A 17,423-nucleotide genomic window follows, 5' to 3' on the forward strand; every position below is an offset into this window, starting at 1 on the left:
AGTTCTCAAAATTAATAGTAAATATCATTCTAAAATAGATTGTTAATTGCAGCCTTTCTCTTCATTGCAGAACATCCCAAAGTATTTTTTCACCAAGGAAGAACTTTTGAAGTGTGGTCACTTGTTGTAATATAGGAAACAATGGCAGGTTATTTAGCACCATGCTGCTATAAACAGCAAAGTCATCAATACCATTTAATCCATTTTAGTAATGTTGAGCACTGGGAATAATTTTGATTCTCTGTTTCAAAATAAAACAATGGACTCTTTTTATGGACATATGAGAAAGCAGACAAGGCCTCAATTTAATATCTCATCAGATGGACAGCATCACCTTCAGTGTAGTACTTCCTGCATACTCCACTGGCACATCAGTATGGATTTCTGTGTTAATTTCTCTGGAGTTGGACTTAAACCCATAACCTTCAACCTCAGAGGTGAGAGCACTGCTAACTGAGCCACAGCTGGTAACTGATGAAGAACTGACCTGCAATATGTGAAGCTAATGGCTGTATGTCATACCATCAGTAGAACGAGCTTTCATCATTTATTACCGCACATCAGAATAATATGTCGGGAGATTATAAATTCAGTTATGAGTTACGTTAGTTGTATTGCAACATTGCAACTTTATAATGTTCTACAGTGCAGCACAATTAGACTGGGATTTGATACAGCATAGAGATTTATATTGGAACATGCTAAGCTCTGAGCCTCTGTGTAACTTTACAGGAAAACAGTATAATTATGGCAAGGTATGCATCTGTAATAAAAAATAATATTAGATTATGAAATGGGTTACATTCATTATTTAGTTGAGGCCCATGCAAGATCTTATAGTAATACATAATGAAACTGTAAGCATTGTAATGTCTCCCCGAACACTCCCTGCTTGCCTGAGGTTACCTGAAGACACTGAAAATGGATCCCAATCAGAAATGTAATCTTCAAGAACATATCCATTTTCTCCAGAGGTGTTGCCTGACCTGCTGACTTACTCCAGCACTTTGTCCTCTTTTGTAAACCAGCATCTGCAGTTCCTTGTTTCTATTCTAAACCACAATGTCCCACTGCCTTCATCTCTATGAGACAACTTCTCAACCAATTGAAAAATACCACTTTATAGCTTTAAAAATATTTTATTCAAATGATCTGTTATAAAGGTATGTTAGAGGTTCAAAACACACATAAATTTAGAAAATAAATATTGTCCTGTTTATATTATATTTTAATATAATGAGCAGAAGAAACTGTGATTGACTGGAACAGTGCTGAGTATTGGTATTTCATGCTGAACTTGGTATTAAAGAAATGAGACATCTATGAAGTTTGGTTACATTAAGTCATTTTTGAATTGTAGAAGTAACTAGTTATAATGTGATAAATACAGGAAGAAAATGTCATAACAAAAACTCCTTCAATTCCTGCCAGCAGTCATTAAGAAATATCATTTAGAACTGGGGTAGTCTGGTTTTGTGCTTATCCTGTCTAGTTTTCCAGCTCATCAGCTTTAATGGACAGAAAAATATGGGCTTCATGTATTTATCCAGTTTTAAATATATACCACCATAATAGTGACTTTGCCATGAAGAATCGAGAAGAATAGGGTACAGAGAAGCTTTACGAGGGTGCAGAGAAAATTTACGAGGATGTTGTCAGGACACGAGGACCTGAGCTATGGGGAGAGGTTGCGCTGGCTCGGACTCTATTCCTAGGAGCTCAGGAGAATGAGGGGTGATCTTAGAGAGGTGTACAAAATCATGAGAGGAATAGATCGGGTAATTGCAGAGTCCCTTATGCAGAGTAGGAATCAAGAACCAGAGGACATAGGTTTAAGGTGAAGGGGGAAAGATTTAATAGGAACTGAGAGGCAACTTTCTTTTTTTACGCAAAGGGTGGTGGGTGTATGAGACGAGTTTCTGCAGGAGGTAGTTGAGGCAGCGTTTAAGAAACATTTTGACATGGACATGGATAGGATAGGTTTAGAGGGGTATGGACCAAACTTGTGGGCAGGTGGAACTAGTGTAAATGGCAGACACAAAATGCTGGAGTAACTCAGCAGAACAGGCAGCATTTCTGGAGTAAAGGAATGTGTGACATTTCGGGTCGAGACCCTTCTTCAGACTGATCTGTGTAGATAGTGTAGATGGCACCTATTGGTTGGTGTGGGCAAGTTGGGCCAAAAGGCCCGTTTCCACGCTGTATGACTATGATTCTCTGAGCAAAATGTCAGCTGTTTTAATTAACTAATTAAAACAGCTGACATTCTGCTGGTGATTGGCTGGTGATTATTCAAAGATATAATCTGTGTTTTCTAATTAGAAAATGCTCTTTTACCATAAGAGCATTCATATTGTGGCTTTTGGCTTCTTGGTGACACAAGGCAAAAGGAGATACCTACCCACAGATCTGAATGGACCACTAGTAATTGCAGAATAACAGACCAGGACAGCTTGTGCTCTGAAGGTCACAGAGTCATGGAGTGATCGTGTGGAAACAGGCCCTTTGGCCCAACTTGCCCACACCATCCAACATGTCCCAGCTACACTGGTCCCACCTGCCCATGTTTGGTCCATATCCCTCCAAACTTATCCTATCCATGTACCTGTCTAACTGTTTCTTAAATGTTGGGATAGTCCCTGCCTCAACCTCCTCATCTGGCAGCTTGTTCCATACACCCACTACCCTTTGTGTGAAAAAGTTACCCCTCAGATTCCTACTAAAGGTGCAACATAACTTTGAAAATAAATGGTTTCAGGACCTGGTGAGGGAGGAGTAAAAATACGAAGTAGGTACATCCCTTTTATCTTTTTTTTTCTTTTTTTCACTTTTATATATCTTCAGCTCTCTTTTTCTTTTCACTCTTTCTTTTTCTTTGGCTTTCTCCTTACCTCTTTTTCGAGTTTTACGTTTCTAAGGGTCTCTCTTGATCACTCTTTCACGCACTCACTATCCTATCTAACTCTCTTTACTTTTCTTCTTTTTAAGTTTAAAATATGAAGTGGTACAGGAAATGTATTGTTATTTTTGGCATATATCACTAATGTACACTACTTCTAATAAATAAAAAATAAATTAAAAAAAGATTCCCATTAAATCTTTCCCCTTCACCTTGAACCTTGATCCCTCATCCCATTTTCTGAAGCAGACTGAGGTTGGGTACTTTGTTTAAAAAAAGAAAAGAATCAATTATGATATAAGTACTTCCACCATCCCACCAGCCTAAGACTGTGAACAAATCCAGTATAGATTATTAGAACAGAAGGTGTCTTCTTCTGTGTGAAATATGTTTTTGCAATTTAAGCCCTGTTGCTCACAAGCTTCATGAGACAAAGCCCTCAACATTGCAGTTTCCCTAGAAATTGTCCCAAGAATAGCTGCAGTAAATATGACGTTCAGGTTAAAAATCTATAAAGGACACTTCTTTCTGTTAAAACAAATGACTTGAAAAGCTGCAGAAAATGATGAGACAATAGACAAATAGACAATAGACAAATGAGACAAATCAATTATCTGGTGTCAGTTGTAATCAGGACAATTTTATTCTTCCTGACAGACAATGGGACATAGTGGGTCAAGATGTGTGCGCAATATAGAGGCTTTTTTTTTTTTAATCATGCCTATTTTCTTAAAACGCCAACAAGCGAAAACTACATTGAATTGGTTTCTAAGTGGTGGTAGGAATAATTATAAAAGTTGAATTAGGAAAAATTAGGGTTTTGTGGTCATAAAGTTATTGGAAATTAAAACAGTGTTTGGAAACCAAGCCAAATAGGGAAGAGTCATAGTGAGCATTGTTTTACAGCAATCTGATCATACTTTTAGCTGTTTATCTGCAGCTATCAAAGGCGAATTTCATTCAAAGACCAATTTTAAATATGAACTGAGGACAGAATAAAAACATTTAAGATTTCAGAACAGTCTTAAGGGATGAAATGTTCCAGGAACTAAACAGAAAGAACTATAAAAGCAAAGAATGTTATGAAATTAATAAAAAAAGCACAGAGGGACCATGAGAGGAACATTGTAGTAAATAACACATTTCCAGTCAGTATTTTTGAGGTTACACAGCATGGCGCTTATGTGAGGAATTTGGTAGGAAGAGCATTAACAATATTATTTTAAAGTTCACAATGGGTCCAAAAGGCAAATAAAGTTTTCTTACCAACAATGACATCACTTAACAAGAAAGCAATTTTAAAGTTATATTTTACTTTAATGTACCAAGCATATGAGGATCCTCTAATGAGGATCATAATTGTTAGCTGAAATTAGGGACAGAAGTTTGTTCAACTGAAACTTTATTGTCATAAGGAGGAAATTAGAGGAGTGTTAGTAATTAACGTGCAAAATAATGGTGAAATTAGATCTGTGAAACCTCTATTGAGCCACAAAGTCACTAATGCACCTAAGAGGAAATGAAGGCCTTTGTTTCAGGTTGGGGATGGCAGAACCCTGGAAGAACTAGCATGACAAGTATGGATTTATGAATTTCTGTTATAAATGAGAATAGAGGGCTATGGTTTCATAATCAAGTTTGGAACCTGATGGGAGGCTTGAAAGGGTGAGCTTGAGAAAGCATTGCATTGAGGTCTGCACAATCTAAACATGATTTTTTTTTTTTTGAGATCTACAAACTAACCAGTGTAATAACCAATCCAGGGCAGTGTGTTACTATACATGGAGCAGAAATAAATTCTGCAGCTCTATAGGACTTGGGTTAGGCTGCATTTGGAGCATTTCATGCAGTTCTGATCGCTGTATTCAGTGCTGGATTTACCTGTAGGCTTGGCAGGCTGAAGCCTAGGGCCTCAAAATCTAGAGGGCCTCTGCCAAGCATATTTTTGACACTGCCATAGGCCTTTCTTACATATGCTGTCACAACTCACTAAACAACCCTTCAGTAATTTTTCTTGCCCTCCATTTCAGAATAATACTGTTTTAAGCCGATAACTCGACACTAGCGCTGGCAATAAATAACCTTTTAAAAGCACAGCTTTCCAGCCCCTTATCTCATTGGCCCCACGCGGCTGCACATTGGTGTCAATCTGGTGGTACACGTGCTCCAGTAAGCAGCGATGGCAGGTGCAGGGAACTTCTTTGGACACTTGCAGGCGTCAAAAGTCAAAACTCAGGCTTCAAGCTAACAATCTTTTGCAGAAAATGGAAGAACTGAAATTTGTGTTTGTGTTGCATTTTTGGACCCATGTGCTAGGTCATTTTCACAAGGACAACAAAGCCATTCAGAAATCAAAACTGTTATTGAGTACTTGTGCAAGTTTGTACAGTTCACTTCAGGGTTTTTTTAAGCAAAATTAGAGAAGATTTTGATGAGCTTGTCTAACAAGCAAAGGCCACCTTGCCAAATGTTAACTACAGAACTGTCACAAGGAGACAAAGAGTAAGGAAATGGCAAGGAAATGATGGAAGTGCACCTGGTCCTGATGCTTTTGATAAACTCTCTTCAAGAGATAGGTTTAGGATAAAATCCTTTATTCCTATATTAGATGCACTTGAAACCAATTTAAGAAGAGCTACTGTGTAGTGATGTTGCATGAATGTTTTCCTTTCTTGCTAATCTGACCGCATCTAAACAAGAAATTCAGCAAGGTGTTGAACTGTTGATGGAAGCATACCCAGAAGATGTTGACCTGAAACTTACTGATGAACTTTTGCACTTTCACTTGTACGTGAGACAAAGCCATAGGCCTACAGAAGAGCACTCTGTCTCATACAGACCTTTATCAAATTATATACAAGGAAAAAATTCAGATGGCCTTCCCTAATGTGGAAGCAATCTTGTGGCTGTTTCTTAGCTTAATGGTCACTAACTGCTCGGGAGAGATGTCTTTTCCAAGACTGAAAAGAAGTAATAATGAATTAAGGGCCACAGTCTCAAGAGAGGTTGTCTGCACTGAGCATTCCATGCATTGAGAGTGACAAACAAATTTTGATGAATTCTGGATGATTTTGCAATGAGGAAGGCTAGAAAAAAACTTTTTTAGTCTTAGTGTGTTTGATGATTGTAGTTTATTTCTTAATCTGTATTGTAAAACCAACTGTTTAATGACACCATACAGCAGGATCTAAAAGTGTAACAACATCACTGACAGGTAGTCATGGTCATCTTATGAACACTTCCCAGACAATAAATATTTTAAGCTCACGTATTTTTTTAATATAACAGTAAACTTACAATTTTATTTTCCTTACAATTCCTGCTTATTCCACAAAATGTTTACAAAGTTTGTTTGTAGCAAAAGTTTTTCAAAGTTAATTTTAACATTTATGCATTTTTTTTCCAATCACTACGGTATTTAACAATAACATTTTATGTCCATTAGAGAAGGAATTGCGAATTGCGGAATTTTATACACCTGTCATCATCCTTGGCTTTACTCAAATTATTTAAAACACTCTTCCATCTTCCTCTAGTCATGGGGGTGGGGGATTGGGAGGGGCCTCACAAGTGGAATAGTCGAGGGCCTCTCTTCATCTAAATCCGGCACTGGCTGTATTACAGGAAAGATGTGGAAGCTTTGGAGAGGGGGCAGAGGAGGTTTATCAAATGCTGCCTGGATTAATGGATTACAGTTACAGGGAGAGGTTGGATAGACTTGGATTGTTTTCTCTGGAACGTCAGTGGTTGAGGGGAGACTTGATAGAAGTATATAAAATTATGGGAGACGTAGATAGGATTGAAAATCAAAACCTTTTCCCCAGGGTGGAAATGTCCAACAAAAGTGGGCACAGCTACAAAGGTGAGAGGTGGAAAGTTTAATGGAGATGTGCAGGACAGGTTTTTTTTTTACAACAGAGAGCAGTGGGGGCTTGCAAGGCATTGCCTGGGAGATGGTGGAGGCAGATAGGATAGTGGCGTTTAAGCTGCTTTGAGATAGGCACATGAAAGTGCAAGGAATATGTGGGTATGGATCATGTACAGGCAGATGAGATTCAGCATCATGTTCAGCATAAACATTGTGGGCTGAAGGCCCATTCCTTTTTTTAATGTTTAGTTTAGTACTGTGCTATCAAAAATTGTGCAACTACACACCCATTTCTTTAAAGACATATATCTGTTTTGCCATGAATTTCCCAAATTTATTTTGATCACTTTGCATTATAAAAATAAAACGTGGTTCTAATTTCATGCATTGATTCTATCCTACCTTTGTCAGCAAACAAAGAGAACAAAATTATAGCATGGAAATATATATACACACAAAGCTTTGGAATTAAATTTGGGCATATGCCCATCCAGGAAGGGATTAATGGCAGAGGTAAAAGGGATTGAAAATTGAGGAGCTTATGCAATTGTAACATTAAAATGTGGTTTATTTCCCAATTAACCACTGCCTGTGAGCTGTTTATCTAGTCCTGAGTATACTGTGTGAGTACATCCAACGCTGACTCCAGGGAGACATAAAGTACTGAAATTAACTGACTGCTGCAATCACTGAATTGCAGTTTAAAAATACAATATCCATCAGGGAGAAATACGTCAGAGCGAAGGCTCTATATAAACCACCTGCAGCAACAAGCCCCCTCTGCGAAAATCATTAGAGGCTTGGATTTTGTGAATTAGAGGAGCTACTTGGGGAACCAAATTCAGTAAAATCTTTGAAAGGAGACGAAAATAATATGCCCTAACTGCAAGTCATGGACTAAAAGAGCCAGACTGGGAGATACATGAGGTTTAGAATCCACAGCTTGCATTGCAGGAGATTTCTGTGGCCTGTGAGCAGCTGGGAACAGGAGATTGCTCAACATTTTAACCAATTGCTAAAATTGTTCACAGGAATACAGCTCCTCGGCAATCTATCCATGCCCCAGAGAGTTTGACAATAATAATATAAAGTACCTCGATATATGTTAAACTTCCTATTTTAATGCTTATTTTCCCTCACCATAACCCACTTTCATTGCATCAGCTGTTTTCACTTCTTTTAAAAATATGGAAACGTTACTCCTGCGTCTACCAAACTCATTCTCAGCTATTTTGGATTGAAACACACACAAGCGCACAACACAGCACGCACGATACTGTGTTAGAAAACAATTCAATGATTGCTACAATCAGCTGGAAAATGTGTTTTTAAGTAATTAATCTAGTAATTTGTGCTCTTTCTGCAGAGGCCAAGTACAGTGCAGTGATATTACTGCCTGTTTGTTTGCAAAGAGTAAGCAAAGAGTAGGAGTGAACGGGTCCTTTTCAGAATGGCAGGAAGTTGCGAGTGGAGTGCCGCAAGGCTCGGTGTTGGGGCCGCAACTGTTTACCATATATATTAATGATTTGGAAGAGGGAATTAGGAGCAACACGAGCAAGTTTGCAGATGATACAAAGCTGGATGGCAGTGTGAACTGTGAAGAGGATGTTAGGAGGTTGCACGGTGACCTGGACAGGTTGAGTGAGTGGGCAGATGTGTGGCAGTATAATATAGATAAATGTGAGGTTATCTACTTTGGTGGCCAAAACAAGGGGGCAGATTATTATCTCAATGGGGTTAGGTTAGGTTAGGTAAGTGGGAGGTGCAGCGAGACCTCGGCGTCCTTGTCTCCAGACCACATCTGGAGTATTGTGTACAGTTTTGCTCTCCTAAATTGAGGAAGGACATCCTTGTGATTGAGGCAGTGCAGCGTAGGTTCACGAGATTGATCCCTGGGATGGCGGGACTGTCATATGAGGAAAGATTGAAAAGACTAGGCTTGTATTCACTGGAGTTTAGAAGGATGAGGGGGAATCTTATAGAAACATATAAAATTATAAAAGGACTGGACAAGCTAGATTCAGGAAAAATTTTCCCAATGTTGGGCGAGTCCAGAACCAGGGGCCACAGTCTTAGAATAAAGGGGAGGTCATTTAAGACTGAGAAAAAACTTTTTCACCCAGAGAGTTGTGAATTTATGGAATTCCCTGCCACAGAGGGCAGTGGATGGATTTAAGAGAGAGTTAGATAGAGCTCTAGGGGCTAGTGGAGTCGAAGGATATGGGGAGAAGGCAGGCACTGATTATTGATAGGGGACGATCAGCCATGATCACAATGAATGGCGGTGCTGGCTCGAAGGGCTGAATGGCCTCCTCCTGCACCCATTTTCTATGTTTCTATGTATGTTTGATATTTTAGGTATTTAAAAACCCAATTGATAACTAAGATTAAAGATGGCCTAAAAATTGTTCTTCACCTAAAAATATTCACTGAATGTGGAAGTGGGGGGGTTAAGAAATTAGGAAGGATACAAAACATGCTTTGTCAAGTTGTCACATGCGATGTCTATGGTGCCCTGAGAGAGACATAGAGGTTGAGTGAAAGGAAAACAGGACCTCATGTGTTACAATGGCGTTTGTAATCAGCCAGGGAGAGTACATTTACGGTAGAGGTGATGGTGGGGCGGTTGGGGGTGTAATCCAGCTTGGGTCATGGTGGTGGTCCCAGGTTTACATGCTGTGAGAGGTGCTAGGGTAGGAAAAGGTGATCAACCTTTGAGGATCCATGCATCGAACCCCAAAGCTATGGATCATGTGACACTAGAAATGCACAAAGATATCTGACCAGTCTTGTTGACTCTGTATGAGGGACATGCTGTTTGTGCACAAATGAATTTCAGCCAATGTCAAAATATGACAGGCCTGTTATTCAAAGCCCCAACATGTGACCAGATGTCTCCACTGGCCTTGCGAATGGAGGACCAGAACAAGGTAAACACTCTATTTTAAGTATGTATCAAGTACCTAATCCCATTCTGAGATGAGTTTCTTTGTCCAACCCACAAGACAATTTCTAGGCCAGTAATCTCTTTTATTTTCTTAATTAATTTCTTTACAAATTAATTTCTTTACAAATATCCTAACAATGAAACTGATCATTTACAAGGGTAATTTAAATGTTTCATGCCAATAGAACTTAGTAAAAATGTTTTATAAAATTTAATCTGCCAATTTTAGAAAGGAGTATTACATATTGGCAGAGTTCAGCTGGAAAATCTGGTTTTAAGTAATTAATTTAGAAATCTTTTAACAAGAAGTGCAACTAGCAAGAATTATATTAAACAGGTAATAATTTTACAGGAGGATCGGCATTTGTCAATGTGCACTCCTAATGTTTAACAACCATAAACACGGGGTCGCCTATTCGAATCACTCCAGGTTTGTCAATTCCATAGTGCGAGCCGAAGATGGGGACAGATTTGTAAATGTGTTTCTCAGCTGGGTCACACTGGCGCAATCTGGAAACAAAACAAAGCAAAGAGTTATTACATAGAAACAAGGAACTTCACATGCTGATTTACACAAAGAGTACATCAATAGGTCAGGCAGCCTCTCTGGGGAATATGGATAGATTATGTTTTGGATCAGGGCCTTTCTTCAAACCACCCCCACCTTTGGCTCACATTGTGGAACCAAAAAAAAAAACCTCCTTTCAATTTACTCCAGCACTTTGTGCCCAATAAATGAAAAAAGAGTGGCTGACATGGACAGAATGGAAGTCTTATCTCATATATTATTTTTTTTAAAGTGAGTGACATAAAAATCCATGTTTAGACAGAGTCAAAATTCATCCAGACTCAATTTGGGTAAATAGTGAAAATCCGATGAGCATCTGCTGCAAGACTGATTTATAAGTCAATTTGATTTTTAATCCAAAGAGCCACGATAAGCGAGGTATAAAGTCTTCCAAAACTGTGGGATGAACTTCAAACAAATCAGAGCTTACCAGTCAACAAAATTCTGGAAAACTAATATCATTTCTATTAATCAGGGTCGTATTTGGCTCAGGGAGAAAAAAAGTGTAGAAGACACAAATACTTCAACTTTTTAAATCATGTTCGAGGAGTGTTTGACCTTCATAATTGTTCTATCCAATAAACATCGCCTGGTGCTTGGTGGATCAATGCTCTAGTGGAGGGTGCAATTGGTTTTGTTTAAGAGATTTGCTGCAGACACCAGAGAGTATGCATTTTGGGACTGCTTGGATGGGGAACCAGTAAAGCTATGCCTTAATGTTAAAAAAAAAAAGACTAGCTAGGCCAGACCTTACCTGATCACATTCTGAAATTAGTTATTGATTACACTCCTTTGTGCAGTACACGATTGGAAGAGATTATGCAGCACAGAAACAGGCCCTTCCGCCCAACACATCCATGCTAGCCGAGTTGTCATCCGAGCTAGACCCATCTGCCTGCATTTGGCCTATAGCCCTTTAAACCTCTTATCCATGTACCTGTCTAATTGTTCTTTAAACTTTGTAAATGTACCCAGCTTTACAGTTCTTTAGGCAGCTTCGTCCATGTACCCACCACACTCTGGGTGAAAAGGGTGCCCGTCAAATTTCACTTCATTCTTTCCCTTCCCACTTTAAACCTATGTCCTCTGGCTTTAGACTCTCCTCCCATGGGAAACAGACTATGAACTTTCACCCTATCTGTGCCCCTTGTGATTTTATATGTAGGAAGGAACTGTAGATGCTGGTTTAAACCGAAGATAGACACAAAACGCTGGCGTAACTCAGCGGGACAGGCAGCATCTCTGGAGAGAAGGAATGGGTGACATTTCGGGTCGAGATCCTTCCTCGGACTGAACGTCACCCATTCCTTCTCTCCAGAGATGCTGCCTGTCCCGCTGAGTTACTCCAGCTTTGTGTGTATCTTTGTGATTTTATATACCTCTATAAACTACCCTCTCAGCCTGCTACACTCCAGCGAGAAAAGTCCCAGACTCTTCAGCCTCTCCTTGAAAAGTTAACCCCTCCAGAACCAGCAACATCCTCATGAATCTTTTCTGCACCCTTTCCAACGTAATAACATCCTTCCTACAGCAGGGCAACAAGAACTGCACACAGTACTCCAAGTGTAGGCTCACCAAAGACTGAAATTAGTTATAAAATAATGTCCCAACTCCTGTACACTGTGTCCAGACTGATGAAGGCAAGTATGCCAAACACCATCTTCACTACCCTGTCTACCTGTGTTGCCAGGTCTCTCTGTTCTACAGCACTCTCCAGGGACCCTTCATCTCCTGCGTAAGTTGTGCCCTCGTTTATCTTCCACTTGCTAAACTGCTAAATATGCAAATATCTCTGCCTGAGTCCCTGCAATTTCTTCCCTATCTTCCCACAAGGTCTTAAAATACACTTGGTGAGGCTCCAGGGATATATCCACCTTAAAATACACTAAGACCACATCCTCTTTTGTAATGTGGATATATTCCCAGACATCACGATTTGTTTCCTTTCTTTAGATTTCATTACTTTCTTTACGGTAAATTGAGATATTTACACATTTAAGACCTCACCTATCCTGCGACCCCCCCCCCCCATATAAACAGAGAACTACATTGATACTTAAGGGGACCTATTCTCATTTTTATTACATGTTTGCCCTTAATATACTTACAGAATCTCTGGGGATTCTTCAGTCGCTTATATGCCATGTACTCTTTTTTTGCCTTCCCACTTAAGTGTACCATTACATTCATTACATTCCTCAAGGAATTCACATAATCCCAGATGCCCATACCTATCATATATCTTCTTCTATTTCCTAACCTAAGCCTCAATATCTCTCGTCACCCAAGGGTCCCCAATCCTTCCAGCCTGCCCTTCACCCTCTCTAGAAGGCCCACCCATATATTGTGTGAGAAAAATTTCCTGGACTCATTTCACAAATTCTGCCTCATCTAAGCCCTTTGCATTATGGCAGGCTCAGTCAATACAAGAGAACTTACAATCATTTACTACCACAATCCTATAATTGAATTGAATTGAATTTCTTTATTTGTCATTCAAAAATGATTGAACAAAGTTTTGTTGCCAAGCAGCCAAACCAGTAAAAAAGCAACAAAACACACAATTTAACACAATTCAACACAAACATCCATCACAGTGACTCTCCTCCAGGCACTTCCTCACTGTGATGGAAGGTAAAATAAGTCTTATCTCTTCCTTGCTTCTTGGAATAGTCTGAAATCTCAAAATCTGTTAATCCTGAGCACCACATTTTGAAACAAGTGGTTCTTGGGATGGATAGTGGAAGCCCTGATAATCACCTTCCAAAATTTCCACAAATTCTAGAATGGTTCCTGTGGTGACCCCACTATTTAAGAAAAAAGAAGAAAGAAAGCAGGGAACTACAAGTTGACGGTCTAACATCAGTGCAAGCAAATGGTGGCATCTATAATGAAGGATGTAATAACAGAAGATCTTGATTGAGTAGAGTTAACATGATAGAATATAATGCGGAAAAATAGGAGATCATCCACAATGGAGCACTATAAAAACAAAAATGCTGGAGGAACTCAGCGGGTGAGTTTCTCCAGCATTTTCGTCTACCTTCGATTTTACCAGCATCTGCAGGTCTTTCTTAAACTATAAAAACAATGTACTTTATAATCATTGAGAGATTGAGAAGTATTAATGATGAAAGGAACCTAAGAGTGCTTGTACACAAATCACCGATTGCCAATGCACAGGTACAACAAACAATGAGTAAGGCAAATGGTAAGTCAGCCGTTGTTTTGAGAAGAACTGAGTAAGAAATTCTTAAGCCCCTGTCCCATTAAACGAGCTCTCCCACAAGAGCTCTCCCAAGATTTAAAAAAAATCAAAATCGTGGTAATCACGTAGAATGTACGTAGCGGGTACGTCGGAGCTCGGGACGTCTCTTAGCGGCTCGTAACGCTAACGGCAGGTACTCGGGAAACGCGGTAAGCTCGTGAAGTTTTTTCAACAGGGCGGAGAGTGTCCACGAGAGTCCCCGGGTACCTACGAACGGCTATTACCGTAATTCTCCGAGTTCGAATCAGGGGAAACTCGGGAGAACTCGTGAATTACCTTGTACAGTGGGACAGGGGCTTTACTGGAATTGTACCCGGCTTTGGCTAGACTGCAACTGGAATATTGTGTACAGCTTTTGTCTTCAGTGACACTTACAAAAACATCCACTGACGCACCATAGAGAGAATACTATTGGGTTGCATCACAGCTTAGAAACATAGAAAATAAGTGCAGGAGGAGGCCATTCGGCCCTTCGAGCCAGCACCGCCATTCATTGTGATCATGGCTGATCGTCCCCTATCAATAACCCGTGCCTGCCTTCTCCCCATATCCCTTGACTCCACTAGCCCCTAGAGCTTTATCTAACTCTCTCTTAAATCCATCCAATGATTTGGCCTTCACTGCCCTCTGTGGCAGGGAATTCCATAAATACACAACTCTCTGGGTGAAAAGGTTTTTCTCACCTCAGTCTTAAATGACCTCCCCTTTATTCTAAGACTGTGGCCCCTGGTTCTGGACTCGCCCAACATTGGGAACATTTTTCCTGCATCTAGCTTGTCCAGTCCTTTTATAATTTTATATGTTTTATATAAGATTGCCCCCTCATCCTTCTAAACTCCAGTGAATACAAGCCTAGTGTACCTGCTCCCATCTGGCAGAAGGTACAGAAACCTGAAAGCGCACACCATCAGACTCAGGAACACCTTCTTCCCCCCTGTTTGTAGGTTTCTGAATGGTCCTTCCATGAGCTAGGAGGGCACTGTTAAATTAATCTCTTTCCAGAGGACATTGAACATTGTCTAAGAAGCTGATGCACTACAATGCTGACAACCATATTCTGCACTCTGTACCTTCCCCTTTGCTCTATCTAATGCACTTGGGTTTGAAGTCTGATTGTATCTATGTATGTTATATATGATCTGTTTGTATAGCATGCAAAATAAAGCTATTCACAGTACTTTGATACATCTGGCAATAATATAACCCAAACCACTGCGATGTGTTCATGAAATCTCCATTGAAGTTACAATACATCAGTTGTGCTGTAGATGGCAGGCTAATATCATCCTGAGTCCCACACCAACATCCTGAGTCTCACAATACCATCCTGAGTCCCACGCCAAGGGTCTGAGGAAGGGTTTCAGCCTGAAACGTTGCCTATTTCCTTCACTCCATAGATGCTGCCTCACCCGCTGAGTTTCTCCAGCATTTTTGTCTACCTCCCACACCAGCAAGGTTTGTTTTAGTGCAGAATACACACATACAATAAATATTGGTAATAATTAAATGGTTTGACAGCAAACTTTGAAATGGTGCCATTGGATATAAACAATTATTGGAAGGTTATGGCACAGAAATTAAATGACCATTTGATCCGACTTACTTTCCCTCAAATGTCTATCCAGTTCCCCACTGAACACACCAACTGCTTTCAACACCCTTACAGACAGTACAATTCAGAATATAACCACTCTCTGTAAAGGTTTTTTTCTTACATCCCCTGGTGAGGGGAGGCTGATTTAATAGTTACCCGAGAGGCAACTTTTTTTTAATACAAAGGGCGGTAGGTATAAGGAATGAGCTGCCAGGTCGTTGAGGCAGGTACTATTACCGCATGTAAAAAACATTTGGACAGGTACATGGATAGGATAGGTTTAGAAGGATATGGGTCAAACGCAGGCAGGTGGGACTGGTGTAGATGGGGCATGTTGGTCAGCATGGGCAAGTTGGGCTAAAAGGCCTGTTTCAACACTGTATGACCATGTCTATGACTCTGTATATTTTGCTTATCATTTTTAATCACTACTCCTTGTTCGACTAATAGGAACAGCTTCTTTCTACTTGCACCAACTAAACCCATCGTGATCCATGCAATCCTTTCAAATCTCATCTGGACCTTCCATGCTTCAAGGAGAACAGCCCCTGGCTCTCCAATTTAACCTCAAAGATCCTCATTCCTAGAACTAGTGTAGTAGATCTATTTAACCCCTCTGCAGGATATTGGAGAGGCTGAAATATTGTGCCAATGTTGGAATATTGTGCCAACTCTGGATGCCTTACCTGCATTTTATAATCTGAGTATATCCTTGCTGCTTCGATACTGTCTCTGATTATGCAGGTCAGGATCTTGTACATTGTACCAAACTCTCTCACAGTTTCAAAGATTTATTGGTATACGACTCTCATTTATTGTGAGGCTTGGACTCTCACTCGAGCACTGTTCAAGTCTCTCGATGGTACCTACACCCGAATGCTCAGAAAAGTTCAAAATGTCAGTTGGAGGGACCACATCACCAACGCCCTGCTCTGTGGGGAGAATCCACCTCTGACCGAGAAGATCAGGTGGAGAAGGATGAGGCTCGCTGGTCCCTGCCACCATCACCCAGAGATGCCAGCAAACAAGGTTGTGCTGTGGGAACCCACCCATGGAAGACGTGACCCGGGACGGCCAAACAAGACGATGCTGGAGACGTTGATGGAAGACGCATGTGTAGAGACAAAAGAGGAGATTGCCAGCTGCATAGAGGACAGAGATGTGTGGTGCGTCCGTCACCGTGCCCGTCGGAAACCAGCACCACTGCATCGCTAATGTTTTCAACGATGATGAAATGAATTTATTCTCTGTTCTTGCCCAACATAGAGATTTGTGCTATTTTATCTTCATGTCATTTATTTCCATTTTTTCTCTTAAAGTTTAGCCCTCAATACTTCTCTAAATTAAACTTCATCTGCCATTTTTCTGCAACTCTATGGCCTATTTAGAGATAGGCGGCATTTGGACGAGGACACCGTCACCTACCTTCCATCATATAGTGGAAGTCTTTCGCTTTCTTTTGATAGCTTAGTGCCAGCAACTGAGGGGTTCCTGATTAACAGTGTTGTGGGGATAAATGAGACCATACAAACTTCAGAGAATGAAGAAAATACCTTACTGCCACCTACTCATGACAATAAATGCCGGCATTACCAGCAACATCCATATCCCATGAGGGATTTTTCCTTTCTTCCTCCTCTTGCAGATAGAAGTAATCTTTTCAACACAGGAGATGGCCAACACGAAGAAGTCAATATCTAGTTTCCTCTTTTTATGTTAATAGAATACTCACAGCTCGATGTGAATCAGAGGAAAAAATCAATGCTCGGGGGGGGTGGGGGGGGGAATATAACATAAAGCTGGAACATTACATCACATTAACTCAAACTTCAAGAGCCAGAAGGCACAACTATCATCTCTGAAAAGCAAATTTAGAAATTATTCTGTTGTTACCTTTCTTCACGTTGCTAAATAATTCCCTGGAATAGCAGTGCGAAAAAAAAAGTTTTTTCAAAACAGATTCCGCATTGAGAAGTGAGGAGTAATTTAAAAACGAAAAACAGCCATAATCTTCAATTCTATGTTTTCTACATTAACTCTAATCATGACACCTAGTGGTGGCAGGATTACTTACTCTACTTTATCTGAACAATATATGACAAGGAGAGAAGATTCCTTTACGAGCCCAGTGATATGAATATTGATTTCTCTATCTCCGTAACCCCTGCATTCCCTGTCTCTCTCTCTATCCCTCCTCCACCCAAGTCGCACCAGCTTCTCGTTTCCACCCACCAAAGCTAACAATGGCCTGTTTCCTTTATCAATGTTACTTTTTTGCA

The 17,423-nt window shown here is 40.2% G+C and overlaps 1 protein-coding gene across 1 annotated transcript in view; it reads right to left on the bottom strand.

Moving 5' to 3' along the window:
• Positions 1-6,011: 6,011 nt before the first annotated feature.
• Positions 6,012-17,423, bottom strand: part of mtarc1 (mitochondrial amidoxime reducing component 1) — a 44,608-nt gene continuing 33,196 nt past the window's right edge. Inside the window, exon 7 of the mRNA XM_033025294.1 lies at positions 6,012-10,224. Within this exon, the coding sequence (XP_032881185.1) occupies positions 10,095-10,224 (130 nt within the window). The 3' untranslated portion in view covers positions 6,012-10,094. The remainder of the gene's footprint in view (positions 10,225-17,423) is intronic.

Source organism: Amblyraja radiata, chromosome 8, assembly GCF_010909765.2.
Source record: "Amblyraja radiata isolate CabotCenter1 chromosome 8, sAmbRad1.1.pri, whole genome shotgun sequence".
Classification (NCBI taxonomy): domain Eukaryota; kingdom Metazoa; phylum Chordata; class Chondrichthyes; order Rajiformes; family Rajidae; genus Amblyraja; species Amblyraja radiata.